The sequence below is a fragment of the Peromyscus eremicus genome, chromosome 18 (assembly GCF_949786415.1).
Source record: "Peromyscus eremicus chromosome 18, PerEre_H2_v1, whole genome shotgun sequence".
Classification (NCBI taxonomy): domain Eukaryota; kingdom Metazoa; phylum Chordata; class Mammalia; order Rodentia; family Cricetidae; genus Peromyscus; species Peromyscus eremicus.
In genome coordinates, this window is record NC_081434.1 from 13996425 (window position 1) to 14020649 (window position 24225).

Consider the following 24225-nt stretch of genomic DNA (forward strand, 5'->3'; position numbering starts at 1 on the left):
GCAGCCTCGAAAGCCTTTAACTCAGCGGCGCTCAACCTCCCTGACGCTCTGAACCTTTAATATAGTTCCGCATGCTGTGCTGACCCCCAACCATAGTATTTTCGTTGCTGCTTTCTAACTGTAACTTTGTTACCGTTATGAATTATAAGGTAAATATGTGGTATTTCTGATGGTCTTAGGCGGCCCGTGTGAAAGGGTTGTTGACTCCCAAAGTGGTTGCGACTCACAGGTTGAGAACCCCTGCTATAACTGCTCTTGAGGTGTGAACACAGGATTACTTCAGTGGGCCCAATGGGGCTTTTTATTCTGTACTGGAGCTGGGTTAAGTCTCAGAGCTCTCCAAGAGTACAATCGGACATTTCACATTACTGAGAAGGAATTAAAATTTGGTCTTGATATTTTTTACCACTCTGTTTCCATACGTTGTTTTGGGGAGATCCCTACAACCACTATACGCACAATCCCTCCTCAACATGCTGAAGCTTGGGCGAATTTAGGAATTGAAATCACAACCACTAAGCTGAGTAGGAGCTCTAAACTACGTGCCTTGGACTCTGGCACGATGAAGGGCGTGGTAAGTAACCACAGTTCCCATAAAAACTGGTACGCCCAAGGTCATGCGTGAGTGGCAGCAACACGACTCCTGTTCAGAAACCTCTAAATATGTTGGGGAAAAGTGGGTGCCCCAGCTGGAGGGCGGGAGATCAACGCCAATCCCAATTTTACCGTGACCGGTTTAAAGCATGAAAGCCGGGGGGGGGGGGGGGGGGGGGGGGGACAGGGTGTCCTGCGTCTAAACAAGGGGCTCCTTCCATCTCCCCCCAAAAAAGATGCGGCGTTCCTCGAGGTGGAAGTGTCACGCTCAAGCAAACGTCAACATCGTTAGGCTTCTATTTACCAGCCTTTCAATTAAAAAAAAAAAAAAAAAAAAAAAAAAAAGGAAAGGAGGGGGCGAAAAAAAAAGACATGCGCAGTGCGATACCAGAGCTCCACCCTCTTAGCGTCCTCACCACGCATGCGTCCGGAGGCCTCTCCCGCCCCGCCCCGCCCCCGCCCCCGCCCCCGCCCCCGCCCCGCCCCCGCCCCGCCCCCGCCCGTTCCCGCTCCTCCCCGCCCCTTTCCCGCCCGGATGTCATTTCCCCCCCCTCCATCGGCCGGATGTTGTTGTGAGCCCGGGAGACACGTGAGGCCCTGCTACGTCATCACCAGGCACGCGCGGGCGAACATGGCGGCGGCGGGCGTTGTGAGCGGGAAGGTGAGTTAACGGCACCGGCTGGGTGCGGGGGGCCGGGGGCGGGGAGGGCCCTGGCCGGTGGGCCTGCGGCTGGGGGTCGGCGGCCGAGGGGAAGCGGGCGGCGTCGGCGTCAGGGGCGGCCGGGCGGCCGGGCTTGGCGGGGTGTCAGCTGTTCCGCCCGCCCGAGGGTGGACAGTTCCTGCTCCCAGGCCGCGCGGGCCTCCGCGCGTCTGTCCCGCTCTGCCCCGGAGCGCGGTGCCCTTTGCTTCCTAGCACCCTCTCGGGGACGGCCGAATCCGCTCCTCCCCGCACCCGGTGATTCTAGTTCTTCCGACTCCAAAGCCTTTTTTTTTTTTTTTTTTGTCCAAGCCTTTGAGGCGCCACCCTGGCTTGGCTGTAGCTTCTTTCGGGGAAAGGCGTCCCCTATCTAGTCCCCGGTCTCGAGGAGCCGCCGACTGCGGAGCTCTGCAGCTGTGTGTTCCCGGAGCTTGGGGTCCTGTTGGCCAACTACCCGGTTGGTTGATGGCTGTGAGCAAGCAGCAAGGCGTGTTTCCACGGAGGGAGCATGGACCATTGACACCGGCCCAGGCTTAGCTAGTAAAGCCTTTTGTGAAAACTTGCATTTCCTAGATGTCTCCGGGGGCGTTTCTGTGGGGGTGTCTGTCGTGCTGTTTTGCGGAGGCTTGTCAGTGACACCCTCCTGGTGGGTTAGGAGCTAGCATTAGGTGCGGAGGAGATTTTATTTTTTTTAAATATATATTGCCAGTTTGCATTCAGAGGGAGGGCTTTTTGCATATCTAGGGTTATCTGCTTCTTGACATGCACCTGGCGTGATTTCCCAGTGCAGAGTTATTTCGCAAACGTCCGTGACAGACTGGTAATGACTCAGAGAACACTAAGGACTGTTTACTGGTTGCAGATAGCTTTCACTGTTCGTCCAGCCCCACAGATTTGCTGCATTTCACCACAAATTTTGAATGATTTCAACGCGTTTGTGGAGTAGCAGATTGGGCTGTGGAATAACAAATATCTTCGCTGTTGATCTGAATTGTGACCTTGGAAAACTGGAGAATGAAGACTTCTCTGTCCTTTTTTTAATCTGCAGAATGGAAGGGAGGAGTCTGGTACTGGAGTGCTTAGGAGTACACACAGCTGAACAGACAAGAATGTATATATGTACATCTTCTTGCTCTTTCAAATATTAAGTTGTACATCCCATCAGGCCACTGAAACTGTTCTCCCTATACCAAAATAAGCTCTCCTTTTCATAGGCTGTGTTGATCAGCAAAACGTATGGAGTCTTCCCTTAGTAAGATATGTTCTGTCTTAATCATTCTGGTGTCCTCATTCTTCTAGCTGCCTGTAAAACTGACTTCAAGGCATTATGCGCTGAATTTTTCTTTTTCTTTTTTTTTAATGCAAAACTGTCCTTTGCTTTATCAAAATGGATGAGAAACCTTTACTTTGTTAAAGAATCCAAACTGATGACCTTGCCATAAAAAGACACACGTGCCTTATGCTTTCCCACTTAGCTGTCTTTTTGTTCAGACAGAGGGAATGTGGTAGACGTGAGTAGGCCAGTTTTTAATCTCTTTCCTGTCTCTTCCAGTGTTCAGCCTTGACTGTTGTTTAGTTCAGAATTACAGTTGTAGATGTTATAACAAAGTCACAAAAGATTCAGGTGTGATAGTTAAAAAGGACAAGACAAGCCCCACGTTAAAGGAGCAAACGCTAGGTTGCCAGCTCTAAATGAGAATTTCAGTGTTGACATCCAGCATGTAGAGTAACTATGTAGAACCCTGATTTCCTTTGCTTTGAGGGCCTGGGGGTGATGAAGGCAGTTAACTGTTTTTATCAGAGTAGGAATGAAAGGTAAAGGTTAAAAGTTGAGAGTGGAGCCAACTTTGTGTCAGAAATAAACCAGATAGCAGGGACTTCAGCCGAATTCATCTCCCTGCTTCTGTCTCCTTGTCTGTAATACACAGTACCTACTTTACGGTAGGGTTTTGGGGATTAATGACTAAGTATATTGGAATGTGGCCTGACTTTAGTAGATGCTGGGCAAGTGTTACTCTTTGTCTCAGTTTCCTTGAAATTGATTGGTTGGATATGGCAGAATTTTAAAACTCATAGTATATATTTTTTGATATGGGGGTGGGCTTTATTTTCAGTTATCTCTTTTTCATCCTTATTGTTTTAGGAATTGAAAAATACCATGTTTTAGAAGTCAAGTGTTGTCACTTTGGTTGTGAGCCTTGTCGCCTTTAAGACCTGAACTGTCTGTGCAGGGCAAAAGGTCATAGATGGTTTGATGATGAGTAAATGTCATTAGGCTATGGCAGTGGTTGAGGAGATAGTCCTCATTGCTTAGGATCAAACTGGGTTCAAGTGCTTGTAGTTGTATGACTTTGGGAAAATTATTTAGCTTTCCTATGCCCATTACCCACTTTCATAAAGTGGTATTGATATACTTCCATTATGGAGCTGTTGGTGGATTAAATGAGTTAATACTGCAGAACGTGTACAGTAGTTCTTGGCATCAAGCATGTGTTCAATAAACATTAGCTGCTGTTTATTGATTGCTAAGGAACATCTTTCAGGTTTTTTTTTTTTTTTTTTAAGAGTCTAAGGTTACTATTGGTTTTGGATAGTTATTTATTCATGCTGACAATTTTCTGCAGGACATAAATATGAAAATAATATAGTTATGAAACAGAGGAAAGTATATAATGTTGGGGACTAAATGCTGTTGGTTATTTAGTTAAGCTCTAATGAGCTACTATTTGGCTGTGCTTTCTATCAGCCAAAGTAGAGAGAAATCTGTTCAATTGTAAGAATTTGGGACCTATGATAGAATAAAAGACCTCCCTCCAAACAAACAAACTGGTTTCTGGAGATTAGACCACAACACTTGGTCTCCTGTGACTCTTTTGTACTGTGTAATGTGTGATTACATAGTGTGCCTGTGTCCTTTTGGTGAAAGGAAATCCAAAGCAGAACCACCCCCCAAACATCCCGTAATGCATGCCAGTGCATAGTTTAGTAAATACGGAGCACCAATATTATGTATTGGGTTCTCTGATGGTTGGTCAGTTTGTGTGTCTTAGGTTTCTGTTGCTGTGACGAACCACCATGACCAAAAGAGACCTGGGGAGGAAAGGAGCTTAGTTTAGCTTACAACTCCCAGGTCACAGTCCAGCACAAAGGAAGTCCGGGCAGGAACTGAAGCAGAGACCACAGAAGAACACTGCTTGTGCCTCAGTTTGCTTTTCCTATAAACCCCAGGTCCACCTGAACAGTGGCCTGGGCCCTTCTGCATCAATCACTAATCAAGAACATACCTTACAGGTTTGCCTGCAGGACAGTCTTCTCAATTAAGGGTTTTCTCTTTTGAATGACTCTGCTTTTGTCAACTTGACCAAAAAAAAAAAAAAAGAACCTGACCACAGTGTGGATGGGTTCATTCTTGAATATATTGCATTTTCTTGTAATTTTTGAAAGTGGAATTGAGTTTGATTGACAACCCTGATTAGTTCTTAGAAGTTAGCTTATCTGCCTTGCTGTGTACTTACAGAACCACATTATGGAAAGGGGACCAAATAGGGAGGGTGACATGCTCCTGTGGATGTTCAGATAAGAAGAAATGTAGTGACAACCATTCTGCTTCAGTTTCTACAGATGAACAGAGCTGAATTAGCTGAATGAAAGAAAGGAAGAAAGATAGCTTGAAAGAATTTTGGCATCATGTATCCGTTCTCAGGGCTGACCATTTGGTATCGGAGAACCAATTGGTGTGCTCTTCCTGGAGAAGACTGTTTCTCCTGCTCTCAGTGTTCCTTAGTTGCTTTAGTTTTGGGTTTAGAGTTGAGACCTGGTGAGCTTTCCTCCATGCATCTTAGCATGTCTATTGTCCTTATTCAGCTCATGTTTGGGCAGTCATGTTGATGAGACTTAATGAGTGTGTAGTTTCTGACACTCGTAGGAATACAGTCCCACAGGAAACTCCCTAGGCCTTAGCTCTTACAGTCTTTCTGTACCTTCTTCAAAAATGATCCGTGAGACATAGGTGTGGGAGTGTTTTGTAGATGTATCCACTGGGACTGGGCTCCAGACTCTGTATTTTGGTTGGTTGCGGTTTTCTGTAATGGTCTCTGTTGTGGAGGGAAGTTTCCTTGATGAGAGGCGAAGACTGCACTTAGGGTGGGTGTAAGGACAGATGTTGACATATTGTTGTTAGGGATGGTGCTGCTTTCGTCAAGTGGTGCTTGTAGGTTCTTCAAGATCAGTGACTTTACTAGCCCTGGGTAGTTGGCTAGGTTTTCAGTACCAGGCATGATTTTCCTCTTGTTGAGTGGGGAAAAAAAAATGCTTTATTTATTTTTTTGAGGCAGGGTCTATCGTAGCTTAGGTGGTCTTGAACTTGCTAGGTAGCTGAGGGTGTCTTTGAACATTTGATTTCCCCAGCTTCACATCCCAGATTCTGGGATTACAGGCCCACTCCACCGTACCGGGTTTTCTTGGTTCTGGGACAGAATCCTTTGCTTTGTGTATACTGGGCACTCTACCAGCACCACAAAGATTTTCCTGGAGACCTTTATTTCCCTTAGATGAAATTGTATACTGTGGTAGTTAACTAGGGTTCTAGAAGAATATGCCCTTTAAATTTTTTATGGTATTCTTTGGCTTAACAAACATTTGGATACCAGTTATTATGCTGGGTTCTTTGCATGTAAGGGTGATTAAACATGAATTTTGCTTTGTTTCGTCTCCTTGGTTTATTGAGACCTGATCTCATAGTACAGTCTGGTCTTGAACTTACTATGGAGACCAAGGCTAGCCTGCTTTCACCTCCCGGTGCTGGGATTACTATTGTTTCTCTCACTGGACTTCAGATTGTATTGTTTATAAAATTTTTAATAATATTTATTATTGTGCATATGGGGCATGATACAGCATGTGTGTGGAGGTCAGTTAACAGCTTTCAGGAGTCACAACTTAAAGGCGTGGTCCTCGCCCACATGTGAGTCTCTGGGATTGAACTGGTTGCCCTGCCTGCTTTTTGTGCCTTTCATTTTTGTGCTCTAATATATATGTAATTGCCAATTTAAGAGAGGCCATTCATTGAGTCGTTTGGTAACTCCTCAGGCCGCTAAGTTGTTTTTTTCTCTCTCATGGCTGACATTTTTGTTCCGCATACTGATGTCCGTAAGAAGCCACAGACCTGCCTTTCATTGAGAATTGCTACGCTTCTGTGTCTCAACGGCTCACTCAGAATTTCCAGCCGGACCTCAGTAAATAACCTCTCCATGCCTCAGTTGTATCTTTGACTCTTCTTCCCTTCACCTCCCAAAATTAAATCACAAAGTCCTATTATTTTGACTTTCTAAATATCTTTCTGGCCATCTACCTTCCCTTATTTCTACCCCCACTGATTTAGTTGATGCTGTTCCGAATCTCTCCACTTGGATTATTGCAGCTGTTCATTATTGGCCCTTTAGACAACATACTGTCTTAGAAAAGGCAAGGCAGACCACAGCCATTCCCCTGTCAGAACTCTAGTGGTCTTTGTCTTCAGGATAAACTTCAAACTCCTAAGTTCCTTAGCTAGAGTTGGAGAAATAACTGAAAATGTCTTCTTCCTCCAGAAACTGAAGATCAGGCTCTTGTAAATCAGATGAGGTGGAATGGGCAGTGGGTAGAAAAAAAGAAGAGTCTGACAGTCTTGTGCTCTTTTGGAGGATTGGCAGAAATTGTTTGTAGAGAGGAGGGGGAATCATGTTTGAGGAACTGTATTCACATAGAAAAACACATGAGATTTTCAGGGAACAGGTAGAGTGGGCACAGGCAGAAAGATTGTGTCAGGAGGTGTAATGTCACCATAGAGGTGAAGGGTGGAGTCCAAAGGAACTGAAATTGTTATGATGTAATCAGATGTAAAGTTTGTACAGATGAATTGTAGAGCTACTTATTACACACCTTACACGAATAATTAGATGACAGATTGGAAGAATGTATGAGAGCAAATGACTCCAGATAAGGTGAGGGGCCAGTGTCACAGAAAGGCTGACAGATTATAGTGTATCGGGTCAGGATAGGGAAAGGCTTTAGGGTGGTTGACTGGTTGAGATGCCTGAGAGAGTAGTTGGCGATATATGAAGAGCAGGTTATGAGAACATAATAGTTTAAGATGCATGTGGCTATGGAAGTGGGGATAGCAGTGAGGAGCTTAGATGTTGTGGAGCCCAGCAACATGTTTGAGCTCATGGTGGCTCTCCTTGGGGATACTTTCTGTAACTAAAAGCTTAGATTGTTTTCTGTAGATTACTTTATAAAATTCACATGACTAAGTGAATGTTATGCAGTAGCTATTGAGTTTCCATATTTGGAGAGATTTAGGGCAAGAATTTTACCTTAATCTTACTAATGAGTATTTTAGTTGAATGCTCTTCATTTATCTTTAGTTTTTGAAAGTGGTTGGTGGCAATATAAATAGTTCAGTTTCACATCAGTATAGAAACTACAAAAGCCCACCACCGTGCTGTGCATGTTCTCTTTTCAGCTTTGTTAGCGCATGGCTTTAAATCCCGAAATGCAAAAGTGCATCTATTTCTGTCTGCCAAGTTGAATGTAGCTGCATTGTTGTCTAATTTTTGCTCTTTAATTTTAACTTTTGTTGTTGGATGGAGGTCAGCAAATTTGTTACAAAATATTGCTATTGCCCCTCAGCTCTTTTGTTTATTTAATTATTATTACCATTGTCCTCCTCAACATCATTTGAGCAGCAGCAGCTCATGAAAACCAGGCTTGGCCCTGAACTTGTTATGGCTGAGGAGGACCTTGAACTCTATCCTTCTGCCTCAGCCTCCCAAGTGCTGGGATTATAGGCGTGTGCTACAATTCCTGGTTTCAGAGTTATTTTAATGATCTGACTTATTTGCTTTGCTATTAGTGTTAGTAGGGCACCATTAGAAGTTCTGTAGGAGTGCAAGCTTGCACGGCAGACCTGTGGAGGTCTGAGAACAATTTTCAGAGTTCTTTCTGTCCTTCAGCGGTGTGGGTCTTGGGGGTTGAACTTGGATTGTCAGGCTTAGCAGCAAGTGGTTTAACTCAATAAGCCATCTCATTGGCCCATATTATGAGATTTATTTATTTGTTGTGTAGCTGTGTGTGTGTGTGTGTGTGTGTGTATGTATGTGTATGTATTGGAAGGGATGCATGCTGTGGCACTTGGGTGGAGGTCAGAGGACATTTGAGAGTTCTTTCCTTCTACTCTCTGGGTTTTAGTTAATGAACTTGGGTTATCAAGCTTGGTGTCAAGTGCCTTTACCTGCTGAGCTATTTCATTTGCCGAAGATTGCACTCTTTATGTAAATAAACACGCACCTTTATTTCATTAGTATGCAAGTTACTTTCATTTTTAACAAATGGTAAAGTTAAGTGCATATTAAAGTTTTTTTGGAATGAATTTCTTTATGATTTCTTATCAGTACACGTTTGATGCCTTTGTACCTGGAGCTGTGTAAGATTTTTTGAGTGAAAAAGCATTGAAAAAGGAAACAGTTTAAGATGCCCTGGTGTGTCATGTTGTAAGGTACTAGTACACACATACATACGTGTACACACACACACACACACACACACACACATACAGACACACAGGCACAGACACACACAGACACAGACACACAGACACATACCCCAACCAAACCAAAAACCCAAAACTAATTCTCCAAATTCTAGAGAAAATTTTGGCATGCTTCTTACATTGTTTATCTTCCTGTTCACTTATCTGGCACTAATGCTTAATAAGTGTATTGAACTGAGTTTGCAGTCATATAGCCCCTAAAAGTGGTAAATCTGAATGCCCTTGATCCTTATTGATCTCTCAGTGGAGACCTAGTTCCCAGTTACTCGGGGGTGTGGTTTTAAGCTTCATTTAAAAAAAAGAAAACAAAACTCCCCATTTTTTGAGTGTGGATCAGATCTTTAAAATCTTTTTAAAAAGATTTAAATTTTTTATTTATGTGCATGAATGTTTTACCTGCATGAGTGTGTATGCACCACATGCATGCCTAGTGCCATGAAATTGGAAGAGGTATCGGATTCTTTGGAGCTAGAGTTGAGGATGGTTGTGAGCCACTATGTCAGTCCTGGGAACTGAACTCTGGTCCTCTGTAAGCAACAAATGCTCTTAACCATTGAACTATCTCTGTAGCCTTTGCCTCTTCACTGAAAGTGTCTCTACATATGCCGTGTATGTATCTTTATATTGATTTTTTTTTTTTTTTTCGAGACAGGGTTTCTCTGTGTAGCTTTGTGCCTTTTCCTGGAACTCACTCGGTAGCCCAGGCTGGCCTCGAACTCACAGAGATCCGCCTGGCTCTGCCTCCCGAGTGCTGAGATTAAAGGCGTGAGCCACCACCGCCCGGCTCCTTATATTGATTTTTATAGTGTAAAACAATAGTCTTTAACCTGTTGTTGTGCTATATGTGTGTGTGTGTGTGTGTGTGTGTATTTTATGTATATATACCTACATACACACATACACATATATGAGGTGTAGTCGACAAATACCAGGCTTTGTGTATTTAGGTGTGCAGTTTAGTAACTTTGGATAGGTGTACACTGTGAATCTCTGGACATTAATCAAGATAGTGTCATTTTTTCCATCTGCACAGTTACTAGTAATTCATCATAGTCTGTCACTTTGTTCATCTGCCCACAGATGACATCTGAACTGCTTTTTGCCATTTTTGATAGGGTTGCATTTTCTAGGACTTTATATGAATAAAACAATGTGATATGTAGTCCATTTTTGTTTGGTGTTGCTTGCTTTGTTCAAAACAGTTGTGTGGAAATTCATTTGTAGTATTTGTGTCCTTAATTTCTTTTTATTGCCGTGTAATATTACACTGTATACTGTATATTGTTTACACCAGTTTATAAATGTTTGGACTATTTCCTTTGTCTGTTACAAATAAATATGCTCGGAACGTGGAGTCTTTATAAATGTATGCTTTCATTTTCTTGAGAAGTACCTAGGAGTAGAATGACTGACTGGACCGTATGTGGTAGTTGTCTGTTAGTGTTTGAAAGCATTGCCAATCTTCTCCAAAGAGGGGAGGTGTCATTTTACACACCTCCAGGTAGGAAGGTAGTTCCTGGTGCTCCGCGGCTTCCTAACACTTACTCATTCTTTTTAATTACAGCTGTTCTGATAGACGCACAGAAGTATTTCATTTGTGGTTTTAGTTTGCATTATAGTGATCAAAATGGTGTTGACTGTTTTTTTTCCCTTGTGCTTATTTGCACAAAAATCCTTGTGTTATTTTATTTTAAACTTTGTTCATTTTCTTGATATTGAGTTTTGAGAGTTCTTTTTATATTCTGAATACAACTCCTTTTGATATAAGTTCATTGGGATTTTAGTTTATTTATGATGTTGTCCTAGTGAGTTTTTATAGTATTTTGAGCATATGGAGTGCATTTATAATATTACTTTTAACATCATTCCCTCTTAATTTTGTTTCTGTCATTTTAGGGGCCACTTTTAATCTCAAGTAGGTAAAATTTGTAGAATTTTGTATATAATATACATATGTACTATGAGATTGGAGTGATAAACAAACCTGTGCTCTAAATAATTAATTATCATTCCCTTAAAAGCACATTGAAACACTAAATAGTCAAAGGAATGATTAACCCAAGGATGATGTACAAAGGACTGTGCTTGTGTAGGATGTTAAAAGTTCGGATGGAGTGATTAGGCCAGATAGCTCAGTCGCTGCTGCCTTGACTATAAATCTAAACACATTTAGAAGTTGAGTTACAGTTTGGAGTAGCATCATTTCTGCATCTGGAATCACTGACTTTATTTGAATAAAAATAATTTCCAAGCATAACATTAAAAAAGGGGTTCTGGGAGTTTAAAGTTACAGACTTCCTGGGATGGGAGCTGGGGTGATGATGGTTCAGCAGTTAAGAACACTTGATGTTCTTAACATAGGACCTTGGTTTGGTTTCCAGCAGCCACACATTCAAGTTAAATACAATTAGAAACTTTTTGGACTTCAGCTTATCAGTGTACAAAACAAGATGAATCGAGCTATTGTGTGTGGTTCCAGAGACTGGTTTCCTCTAGGGAAGTGACATGGAACATTTCTAGTAGTTTTTCATAAGGTTTACTTAGTTTATGAGTATGAGGGAGCGTGTATGTACCATGTGTGTGCTTAGTGCCCTCAGAGGATGGAAGATGTCAGATTCCCTGGGACTGGAGTTACAGATTGTTATGAAGCACCATCCTTTCAAGAGCAACAGGCGCTTTTAACTGCCAAGCTGTCTCTCCAGCGCCCCAGTGGTTTCTTTAGGTAATGGTGATTGAGTTTGGTGGAGGGAAGGCATTAGGATATCTGAAAGTTACTACCATTGGTGTGCATGTGATCCCAAGTACAGTTGCCAAGCAGTTTGTGCCTTCAGTTTGTTTATAGAATGGAGATGGAGATAATAGTATCTTCTATGACTGATGGGGGTTGACTGTGGGAGTGTGAGATCAGAATATTTAGAAAACAAAGTACTTTTCAATTAAAACTGCTATTACCTTGTTTTTTATGTGAAGTAAATTGCATCCTGAATGCAAATAATTCTGTACAGTGTACCAAACATAGTTGCTTTTTATAATTTGTTGGGAAATGGATACCCTGTGGATATCCAGGTTTAAGGATACTCAGGTTCCTTATATGAAACACCATGTAGAATTTGCATGTAATCTGTGCCTATCTTCTCCTATACTTTATTATAATACCTCTACCATGGAATTGCAGCTGTGCTGTATTGTTTAGGGGTAGTAAGGAAATGTGCACATATTTAATACAGATGCCTCTTTTTGTATTAAATATTATTGGTGAAATTATTTAGGCCACTCCACGTAGTTAAAAGGAGATTTATTTAATGGCGTAACTTACAAATTAAGGGATAGGTAGGTCGCGGGGTCTGGGGAAGGTGTATCGCAGTCCAGCGGTGTTCTCTGGAGCTCTCCTCTGTCTACCTCCACCATCCAGCGTCCTGGAACCAAGAGAGCGTTCGCCGATCCGGATCTCGGGTCCCCAGGCGCCTCCCTTGGCCCCGCCTTGTAGGCGTGACAGTTGCCGAAGTCTCAATGGGGGTTGGAACTTCCAGAACAAAGCTGGAATGGCTACCCACTACATCTCCCCCTTTTTGTCTAAATAAGAAAGTTCTAACCTAATACAAGACTATATACAAAGGAATGGTTATCAAATATTGTCCAGGAATAATGAGGGATAATGACCTAGATAAGATGGAACTACTTCCAATGCAAACAATATCAAGCAAGAAACACATATTAAAATCCAGAGAAGTATAGAGCATAGATAAATGGCATGTTACAAAGATCATTCCAAAAGATGTCCTACCCTAAAGAACCTGAATCTAATACTTAATATGTTCTATCTACTAAGTTGTAACTATAACTGCTAGTCTTCAATCCCATCAAAGACCTGAGAAGGAATATAATGGTACCTGAGAAATGGTAGATGGATGCAAGCAACTTTCGGGAATCTTGCGAGAGTAGACCGAGACAGCTGGCAGCCTGGACAATCACCTAATGTTTCTCAGCATTGTTGGTGCATTCAAATTGGCTACAGGCCTAAAGTATCTGACAGACCATTTTCAGAAGCAGGAATTCTGAAAGACCATCTTACCCTGTCTTGGCAGAGTACAGTGGTCGCTTTCCTTGTGACCCGCTTGTCCAGAAAGGATAGCATTGCATTTGTACTGTCAGCTGTCGAGGCAAGGGCAGTTCTTTGCCCAGTAGGCCATTTTGTGCCAAGAAGACAAACTTCCAAATGGAAATGTCTAGAAGCCCAACATTCTCTCGGGATCAAATTGGTGCAGCCAGGAGCAATTGTGTCTCGCATCAACAGAATTCTAAGTTATTTAAATGCCATATTCTCTAGGTCTATGAAGTGTTTGAAGATTACCTGTCCATCTGACCTATGTATCTGTAAATCTGTATAACCTGACTAACGTAACTATAGAGATAACAAGCATAGGTGACTATAAATCTACAAGTCTTATCTACTGAAATAACCTAAGGACTAAGGCTTCACGTAAACAAGGTAGACAGTCTATAAGCAAGTGTATGGTAAAGAACGATGACTTCAAAGTTGTGACAATACACAAGATGTTATAACAGAGGTAGGAGTGTATAGTGTGATATACAATATGACAATAATCTTAAATATATATCAATATTTATAACAGAGGTAGGAGTATGTAGTGGGATATGCAATATGACAATAATCTTAAATATATATCAATATACCGAATATCCTAAACAGAAGTAGAACATACATAAAGTATGACAGATATAAATTTACATTTGTATCAATATACAAACATTTCAAATAAGAGTAGAAATATATGTACATTATACCAAGTATAGTTTTGTATTTGTATCAATATACAAATTATCTTAAACAGGAATATAAAAATAGTTTACATTTGTATCAACATATAAGAATCCATAACAGTGCAAATTACAGTGCAAATTATTTAAGGCTGCTATTTTACTAAATTTGTTTACTAGTATACACAATAATCTACCATAATGTCTTATACGTATCCATTCCATTTCTTCTTTTCCTTTTTTTTTTTTTTTTTTTTTTTTTTGGGAGTACTGAGTTTAATATTTCCTTCCACCCCCAACCCTATAACCATCATCCATAACCCTGAGAATTATGAAACCTAAGGGAGAAGGGGCGTCGTTTTCTTAGAATTGCTTCCTGCTGTTTAGGGGGTGATGTTATCTCTGTTGGGTACTGTGAGAAAGCGCAGATAGTTAAATTTCAGTTAGACTAACTGTAGGTTCTGCAGCAAGTCTTAGAGTAATGGGTAAGATTGTCTGAAATTCTGGTAAGAAGTGTAGTATGATGATGATTACCATGGCATCATTCTGGATTGGGTAGAGTTGTTGTTGGGGCCCCATCTTCCTTCTGGAGACTTCTGAGATTGCTATTAGAAAAACCTATTTGTTATCAAAATGGAAGATTTGGATTTAAAGAGGACATAGCATGTAAAAAAGGATTCTGAGAAATCAAGAGTAAGCATGGAGAGAATTAGAATCTAGAAGACAATGGTCCCTTTTTATTGGTTTCCTTCTGTCCCACACCAGAGGGCTCTTCTGATATGGTACTGAAGAATCTCTCAAACTTTTCTTTTAGCAATGTGCTTGGGTTTAGAGAAGGAGTGAGCCAATTCCATCTCCAAAGCCAGCTTGGCTTATAATTGAATTGGGACCACAACTTTTCTATATTGATAGAGAGATAGATGTTAGACAGTGAGATTTTACCGTGTGTAGATTGGTACCAATAGATTCTTTCTTTCTGCTGTAAACATCCGGATATCCAAGGCCTTATGATTTTTGGAAGATGGGTATTTCCATTATCCTGGAAAGACAAAAACAGAACCCTACCCCAACCTTGATTGTTAAATTTTTCTTACAACTTGTAGAGATGTCACATTGGTGGATGATCTTTTACTTCACCTCATCAAGGGGTTTTTCCTGTTCAAATCGAATTTTTATTAATTTTGTTGGTATCCATAGCTTTTCTTCTCCTGCAGAAACAAAGGCAAAACCCCTTCCCCAACGTAGAACATATCCAGGTTTCCATTCTGAGGTCAGCACATCCTTGAAATAAACCGGTTGGTTTAGCTCGGGAGTTTTGTCTGTCGTCCAATGTCTCTCTGCAGCTGTTGTTCCTTTCTCATCAGCATTGAGAAAATTCAAGGTTAATAAAGCACTATGCAATCTATTTCTAGGAGTCATTGTTACCTGTTGCTGTTTATTTAGCATATCCTTTAAAGTTCGATTGGATCTTTCTATGACTGCTTGGCCTGTGGGATTGTGTGGTATACCTGTAACATGCTTTATATTGTAATAAGCAAAGAATTGTCTCATTTTATTGGAGACATATGCTGGAGCATTGTCTGTCTTAATTTGTACAGGTATCCCCATGATGGCCATAACTTCTAATAGGTGTGTAATCACAGAATCAGCCTTTTCAGAACTCATAGGAGTTGCCCATTGAAATCCTGAATAGGTGTCAATGGTATGATGTACATACTTTAATCTTCCAAATTCTGCAAAATGAAACACATCCATCTGCCAAATTTCATTTCTTTGTATACCTTTTGGATTGCTCCCTGCAGGTAATGGAAGTTGGTTATAGATGGAACAAGTAGGACATTTTTTCACAATATCCTTAGCCTGTTGCCAAGTGATGGAGAAATCCTTCTTCAAACCTTTGCTATTTGCATGGTATTTCTTATGAAATTCTGAAGCTTCTAGCACATTACCTATTAGTAACTGATCAATCTCATCATTACCTTGTGCTAGAGGTCCTGGCAGACCTGTATGGGATCTGATATGTGTTATATATATAGGATGTTCCCTTTTTCTGATGATTTCCTGCAATTGTATGAATAATGAAGTTAATTCTGTATTATCAGGAATAAATTCAGCAGTTTCAATATGTAAAACAACTCTCTCTGCATATTGAGAGTCAGTGACTATATTGAGGGGTTCTGTGAAGTCCATCAGTACCATAAGAATGGCATACAGTTCTGCCTTTTGTACAGAGCTGTATGGACTTTGTACCACTTTACTTAAGTCTCCTGATTTATATCCTGCTTTCCCTGATTTATTTGCATCAGTATAGAATGTGAGGACTCCAGAAATTGGCTTTTGTCGTACAATGTGAGGAAGGACCCATTCGGTTTTCTTTATAAATTCTATTCTCTTGCTTTTGGGATAGTGGTTGTTAATCTCTCCCAAAAAGTTACTGCAGGCTCTCTGCCAGTATTCATTATCTTTCCATAGTGATGAAATTTCTTCATTAGTTAAAGGTACTACAATTTCTGCTGGGTCCATTCCTGTCAACTGGCGAAGTCTTAGTTTACCTTTTTGAATCAAATCAGAGATCTTTTCTATATAAGTCTTTAATTTCTTATTTGGTTTACGTGGTAGGAATATCCATTCCAATATAATATCTTCCCTCTGCATCAAAATACCTGTTGGGGAATGTCTGGAGGGGAATATGACAAGAATACATTTAAGTTCTGGATCCACACGATCCACATGTGCTTCTCGAATTGTCTTTTCTACTAGAGCCAATTCCTTCTCAGCTTCAGCTGATAATTCTCTTGGACTATTTAATTCTTTGTCCCCTTCTAGAGTATTAGCCAAATTTCGTAGTCCATCTTTGGGTATTCCCATGATACCCAGTAAGTTGGAAATGCTTCCTAATAACTTTTGAAAATCATTAAGAGTCTTCAATCGATCTCTCCTTAGCTGTACCTTTTGGGGTCTAATTTTTTGTAGCTCTATCTTATATCCTAAGTAGTTAATAGAATCTCCTCTTTGTATTTTTTCAGGAGCAAGTTGCAGTCCCCAGTGAGGCAAAACTTTTTTTACTTCTTCAAACATGCTTTCTAATGTATCTAACTTTGGATCAGCTAATAGGATATCATCCATATAGTGATAAATTATGGATTGTGGAAACTTTACACGAATTATCTCCAATGGTTTCTGCACAAAGTATTGGCACAAAGTAGGGCTGTTTAACATTCCCTGTGGGAGGACCTTCCATTGATATCTCTTGACTGGCTGAGAATTGTTATAATTAGGTACTGTGAAGGCAAATTTTTCTCTATCATTTTCTTGTAAGGGTATGGTAAAGAAACAGTCTTTTAAGTCAATAACTATTATAGGCCATTCTTTAGGTAGCAGAGAGGGCAAGGGCATCCCAGTCTGTAGGGAGCCCATTGGCTGAATTACTTTATTAATAGCTCTCAGATCTGTCAGCATTCTCCAATTACCAGACTTTTTTTTAATAACAAATACAGGAGAATTCCAAGGGCTGGTAGATTCTTCAATGTGTTGAGCATTTAACTGCTCTTGAACCAGCTGTTCTAAAGCTTGTAGCTTCTCTTTTGTCAAAGGCCATTGTCCAACCCAGACAGGTTTATTAGTTAGCCATTTTAAAGGTAAGGCAGTTGGTACTTCTGAGAGTTCAACAGCAGTTGTGCTCTGTTTGTGAACAGCCTGAATGGTTGGTGCCTGATTTTTATAGCATGCGATGATATTATTCCTAGAAACATGCATTGGTCTGTATTCTTTTTCTGAAAGTGTAGGAATTTTAATCTGGGTATTCCACTGTTGTAACAGATCTCGGCCCCAAAGATTTACTGCTACATTTGCTACATATGGCTTCAGTCTTCCTCTCTGTCCTTCTGGCCCTATGCATTCAACCCATCTCGAACTCTGTTTTATCTGAGATAGGGTGCCAATCCCTAAAAGTTGGACATCTACCTCTTGAAGAGGCCAATTCGGATGCCATGATTTTGGTGTAATTATAGTCACATCTGCACCTGTGTCTACCAGTCCCTCCATAACCAGGCCATTAATTCGAATTCTAAGCTTTGGTCTTTGACCATTTATGGAAGTCTGCCAAAATATTTGTTTTATAGTGTTCTTTGTAAACTGTGATCCATCCATCAGAGCTGTTTTATCATCCATTGCAGTATCGGTTTTTACATTAGGCAGTGGTTTATTCAGTTGTCCTGGAGAGGAATTTCTTCCACAGTGGCTGGGAATGTTCGTACTACATTTGATTTGGGGGCCTGCAAGAGGCCCCCTGAGGCGTTTCCCGCCAGTAAAGGGTTACCTCGTATATCTATTTTTGATCTGCACTCACTGGTCCAATGTCGGCCTTTGCCACACCTTCTACATAATCCGGGAGGTGGTTGGGGTCTCCTGTTTAGGCTATTCCTAAAAGGAGTATTATTCCTAGGAGTACCCCATGTACAGTTTTTACTTATATGACCTGGTGTACCACATTTAAAACATTTGGTAACACGGGGCCTTCTTTCACCTCTGGGATTTGTCTCTCCTATCCAAGCCTCATTACTGTAGTTACGAGACTCAACACCATTAGTATACTGAATCCATTCTTCCAAAGGAGCTGATCTGATCTTTAATGGTGTAAGTATTCTTCTGCATTCTGCATTAGCATTGTCGAATGCCAAGGACTCAGTTAATACTTTTCTTAATTCTTTATCTGATACAGCTCTTGTTATAGCTGTGTTCAGTCTTTGTAAAAAATCAGTGAAGGGTTCATGCGGTCCCTGAAATATCTTTGTGTATACCTCAGTTGGTTTTCCAGGTTCTGGAATTTTTTCCCAAGCATTTAGAGCTGCTGTACGGCATAGGGATATTGTATGTTCATCATAAATGGCTTGTACATTCCTGTCAGCAAAACATCCCTCACCAAGTATTTGATCTTGGGAGATCACAAAACCTCTGAGTTTACCTTGTTGTTCTAAATTTTTTGCCTCTTCTCTCAACCAGCTTTTCCACTGTAGCTGCTGACTATATTCTAGAACAGCTGAAATCAACTGATGCCAGTCATCTGGGATGATTCTATGTGAGGTAGACCATGAATTTAACAATTGTTTTACGTATGTGGAGTGTATCCCATACGTAACTACTGCTTCCTTTATATTTTTAAAGTCCCTTGTTGAAATTGGTTGTAATGTATATGTATTATATGGCTCGGGGTGTGTGTCATCCGCTGGCTTCTCCTGGATGATAACAGGATAAGCCATTGTGTGAGAGCCATTTGGAGATGTTACAACCTCTATGGTCTTGCCCTTCTGCTTATTAGGTCCCTTGTCATGTTTACTGAGAGTTTCTTCTAAGGCCTGCAAACGAGCACCTAGGGTCTGTTCTAGGGAGTGAACCTCCTCTCTGGCAAGGGACTCCAGATTTCTCATGGAATCATAGAAGTTTTTATGTTCCTCAGAAACACATGATTCCATGGACCTTATCTTATCAATTAATGATAATCTTTCTTCCTTATATAGTGTCTGGAGAGTTAGTGTTCTATCCATTAAATATTCACATTTATTATCAATAAGATCAATTTTTGGTACAAGCCTGTTTTGTAAATCCTGATTAGCAGATTCCAGAGAAAGAATCTTTTTCTCTAAGGTCTCATTGCTATCCATTAAAGCAGATTCCAGAGATAGAATCTTTTTCTGTAAGCCATCATTGTTAGTTTTGAAAGCCTGTAAATCCTGATTAGCAGATTCCAGAGAAAGAATCTTTTTCTCTAAGGTCTCATGGCTATCCATTAAAGCAGATTCCAGAGATAGAATCTTTTTCTGTAAGCCGTCATTGTTAGCTTTGAAAGCCTGTAAATCCTGGTTAGCAGATTCCAGAGAGAGAATCTTTTTCTCTAAGGTCTCATTGCTATCCATTAAAGCAGATTCCAGAGATAGAATCTTTTTCTGTAAGCCATCATTGTTAGTTTTGAAAGCCTGTAAATCCTGGTTAGCAGATTCCAGAGAGAGAATATTTTTCTCTATGGTCTCATTGCTATCCATTAAAGCAGATTCCAGAGATAGAATCTTTTTCTGTAAGCCATCATTGTTAGTTTTGAAAGCCTGTAAATCCTGGTTAGCAGATTCCAGAGAGAGAATCTTTTTCTCTAAGGTCTCATTGCTATCCATTAAAGCAGATTCCAGAGATAGAATCTTTTTCTGTAAGCCTTCATTGTTATTTTTGAAAGCCTGTAAATCCTGGTTAGCAGATTCCAGAGAGAGAATATTTTTCTCTATGGTCTCATTGCTATCCATTAAAGCAGATTCCAGAGATAGAATCTTTTTCTGTAAGCCATCATTGTTAGTTTTGAAAGCCTGTAAATCCTGGTTAGCAGATTCCAGAGAGAGAATCTTTTTCTCTAAGGTCTCATTGCTATCCATTAAAGCAGATTCCAGAGAGAGAATCTTTTTCTGTAAGCCTTCATTGCTCTCACTTAAAGCCTGTATCAGTCCCAATAATAACTCATCTTTGTTCTTGTTTTTAAACCAGTGTTTGAACACTGTGTGAATTATTACGATGAATGCCAAAATGGTACAGGCCAGATATGCCTTAGGAAGGTCGTATATTTCCAGGAAGATGTCATTCATCATACAGGCAAAAAGGTTTTCAAATTCTTGTGAGGTAATGTTGTCAGCCATATTACCAGAATTACTCAAAATTTGTCAGTCAATTTTAAGGTGTAAAATTATTAGGTACTTTTACTTACCTTTCGTGGTTTTGGGGGGTGTAGTAGCACTTTTCAGCCAGCAGGTGGCGATGGTACAGCTCCAAAGCAGGGCCTGCTAGTGATCTTGGCTGACTGCAGCTCGCTGGAGTCAAGATGGCGGGAGCCGGAGCTGGCGCCGGCACGGAGGAAGCTGGGGAGTGCCTCTTTTGCTGGTCTGGGGCTAAGCTAGGGAGCTGAGACCGGACTAGCTGCTCCCTTTTTCGGGAATGGAACCGCGTAGGTGTTCCCTGGTTATATGGAACTTTGCAGGCGGGTTTAGGTACCCGCTAGCCGGGGAGGAGGCTGAGGGCAGGAGCCACCCAGGCTTTTGGAATTTGCCCCACGTGAGCGCCAGATATTGGTGAAATTATTTAGGCCACTCCACGTAGTTAAAAGGAGATTTATTTAATGGCGTAACTTACAAATTAAGGGATAGGTAGGTCGCGGGGTCTGGGGAAGGTGTATCGCAGTCCAGCGGTGTTCTCTGGAGCTCTCCTCTGTCTACCTCCACCATCCAGCGTCCTGGAACCAAGAGAGCGTTCGCCGATCCGGATCTCGGGTCCCCAGGCGCCTCCCTTGGCCCCGCCTTGTAGGCGTGACAGTTGCCGAAGTCTCAATGGGGGTTGGAACTTCCAGAACAAAGCTGGAATGGCTACCCACTACAAAATATTTTTTAATGTGGTTGGGTTCAGACTGGTTGAATTTAGAGGATGTAGAATCCACAGAGATGGGGGCTTCATCAAATTTATAGCTGATGCACATCAGTCACTTACTTCATTCTGCTTGCCATTTCAGTCAAACTTAACTCATTTCTAGAAGTTAAAATTATACCTTTGAAATTAGAAAACTAAACGAGAGTGCCTTCCACAGAGAATACAAATATAGTTTAGAATTCCGAGTTTTGGGACATGTAGTTTTTCTCTCAAAAAAGCACTGCAGAGGAGCTGGGCGTGGAGGTGTGTACTTGTGGGAGGTAGAGGCAGTTTATCACGGAGTGTCTTATTTTCTCCAGCTATAATGAGTAAAAGTTTTGCTGGATATAGTAGTAGTCTGGACTGGCATCTGTGTCTGGAGCACATCTGTCCTGGCCCCTCTGGCTTTTAGAGTCTCCTGAGAAGTGAGGTATTCTAATAGGTCTGCCTTTTTTGGTCTTTCTCCCTTGTAGCTTTTAATATTTTTTCTTTGTTCTATCTGTTTAGTGTTCTGATTTATGGGCTTAGGGGGACTTTGTTTTCTGGTTCGGTCTTTTTGGTGTTCTGTATGCTTCTTGTACCTTAATAGGCATTTTCTTCAAGTTAGGGAAATTTTTTTTTATGATTTTGTTGAAAATATTTTCTGTGCATTTGACCTGGGTTCTTCCCCCCCCCCCTTTCCTTTATTCCTATTATTCTTCTTAGACTTGGTCTTTTCATAGTGTCCCAATTTCCTGGATGTTTTGTGCCTGGAGTTTTTGTAAATTTACCATTTTCTTTGACTGTCGTATCCATTTCTTGTATTGTGTTTTCAGTGCCTAAGATTCTGTCTTCCACCTCTTGTATCTGTTGGGGAGGCTTGCCTCGGAGGTTCCTGTTTGGGTTCCTAAAGTCTTCATTTCCAGATTTCTCTCAGTTGGCTTGTTTTTAGTGATTCTGTTTCCACATTCAGGTCTTGAACTGTTTTACTCATATCTTTCTGCTGTTTGTGCTTTCATAGATTTCTTGAAGGGATTTATTCATTTCCTCCTTAAGGACCTCTGTCACATTCATGAAGGTTGTCTTAAGGTATTTTTCTTCTGCTTCAGCTGTGTTGGAATACTCAGGGCATGCTGTGGTAGGGGTGCTGGGCTCTAGTGGAGACATATTGACCTGGTTGTTACTGATTGTGTTTTTATATTGGTGTCTAGGCATCTGAGTTTGGGAAGATTATAATTCTAGGTGCTGATATCGGTCTTGTCTTTGTTGGGTGGGAATTTTGTTCCTTTGTTTCTGATTTCTCTGTGGTTCTTAAGGCTGTGGTGGCTGTGTGTTGCCTAGTAGGAAATTCTTTTGGGATCCTGATAGATGTGACCATTGGGTGTTCCAGGTAAAATGTGTTCCTGGGTATTGGGAGCTGACACTTAGGAATGGGGATAGGCTGGGGGTGATGCTGAGGGGGTCCCTAGGAGGGAGGAAAGCAGGATGTTCCACCAGGATCTGCTTAGTCCCCTGGGAATGGGACAGAGGAGAGGCCCCAGCAGAAGGGCTGCCGCAGAGCTGGGATGAGGCTGGAAGATTGGATTTGAAGGAATGGAGGGAGAGATGAGATCTGCAGTTAGTCTACCTGCTTCCTTGGTCAGAGTGGCCTGTGGGAAAGTTTCCAGGGAGTGCCTGCTGAAGTGGGGGACAAAGCTATGGGTGTGTGTAGGGGAGGAGGGGGGAAGATCTGTGTGATCAACTGGAGGGGGAGGGGCAGGGTTAAGGCCTGGAAGTACTTTTTAAAATTCCGGTCTTAAAAGCGTACCAACGTGATCTTTTATAAGAATATGGCGGGCTGGAGAGATGACTCAGAGGTTAAGAGCACTGGCTGTTCTTCTAGAGGTCCTGAGTTCAATTCCCAGCAACCACATGGTGGCTCACAACCATCTACAATGAGATCTGGTGCCCTCTTCTGGCCCGCAGGCTGAACACTCACTGTATACATAACTAATAAATAAATCTTAAAAAAAAAAAAAAAAGAATAGGGCACTGTAGGAATGTTCCTTATATTTTATTGTTTGTTCTTTTGGATGTGTTCATATGGATTTTCAGCTTGAGCTCAATGTTTACTTAAAATATTAAAATATTGGTGTTATTAGTCTTGTGTGGCTGGAAATAGAACCCAGGGCTTTGTGCCTCCTAGGCAAGCCTTGTATCATTGATAGTTAGTTACCCCAGCTCCAGACTATAGATAGTTGAATTTATATATTAGACACATGGCAGTTAGTTCAACATCATTATTATAGAGATGGTTAAGAGTGTGATTTTTACCAGTCTGAAAAATAAATATTCATATGTATTGAAGCAAATTTCCTTCTAATTTATCTGTGTTTGAAGTTTAAGTCTGTATGGTGTGTTTTAAATACAGGTTGAACATTCCTAATCTGAAAATCCAGAATCTGAAGTGTCCCCAAGTGTAAACCATTTTCAGTGCTGAGGTGACACTAACAAGCAGAAAGTTCTGCACTCCGACTCACCTGTCTAGGCACAGGTCAAGGAACAGTCACTCTAAACCTGTGACATTATCTTCAGACTGTGTGTAAGGCACACATAGAACACAACGAATACCTGAGTTTTCATGAATCTGAACTCCTTCTTGTCCCAATCGACCTGTGATACATTTGTATATGAGCTGATCAGACCTTGAACAGGTATAAGAAAACACTTTGGGGACTGAGAGATGGCCCAGCAGTTAAGACCACTGGCTGCTCTTCTAGAGCACTCAGATTCAATTCCCAGCATGCTCATAGTTTACAGTTGTCTATAATCCCACTTCCAGGGAGTCTGATGCCATCTTGTGGCCTCCACAGGCACCAGCCATGCAAATAGAACAAGACACACATGCCAGCAAAACACCCATACACATAAAAAATTTAAAAAGTGAAAAAGAAGAAAACATCTCAGTTATTTTTGAGAACTGTTGAGATAAAAAGTGTGACTAGATCTGGGGCTCATTTAGTGAAGTACTTGTCATGCAAGCGTGAGTTCAGATCTCTAGCTCCCACGTGAGATGAACCTGCGTTGAGAGCTGTGAATCAGTTCTGAGAAGGGAGAGAAGACGCGCGCACGCTGAGAAGGGAGAGAAGACACACACACGCACACACACGCACAC

At 41.3% G+C, this 24225-nt stretch overlaps 1 protein-coding gene across 2 annotated transcripts in view; it reads left to right on the top strand.

Moving 5' to 3' along the window:
- The first annotated feature begins 1150 nt into the window (after positions 1-1150).
- Positions 1151-24225, top strand: part of Tbc1d15 (TBC1 domain family member 15) — a 64195-nt gene continuing 41120 nt past the window's right edge. For both annotated transcript variants that reach the window (XM_059245130.1, XM_059245131.1), the window contains exon 1: positions 1151-1255. In XM_059245130.1, coding sequence (XP_059101113.1) covers positions 1226-1255 — 30 coding nt within the window. In that variant the 5' untranslated portion in view covers positions 1151-1225. The remainder of the gene's footprint in view (positions 1256-24225) is intronic.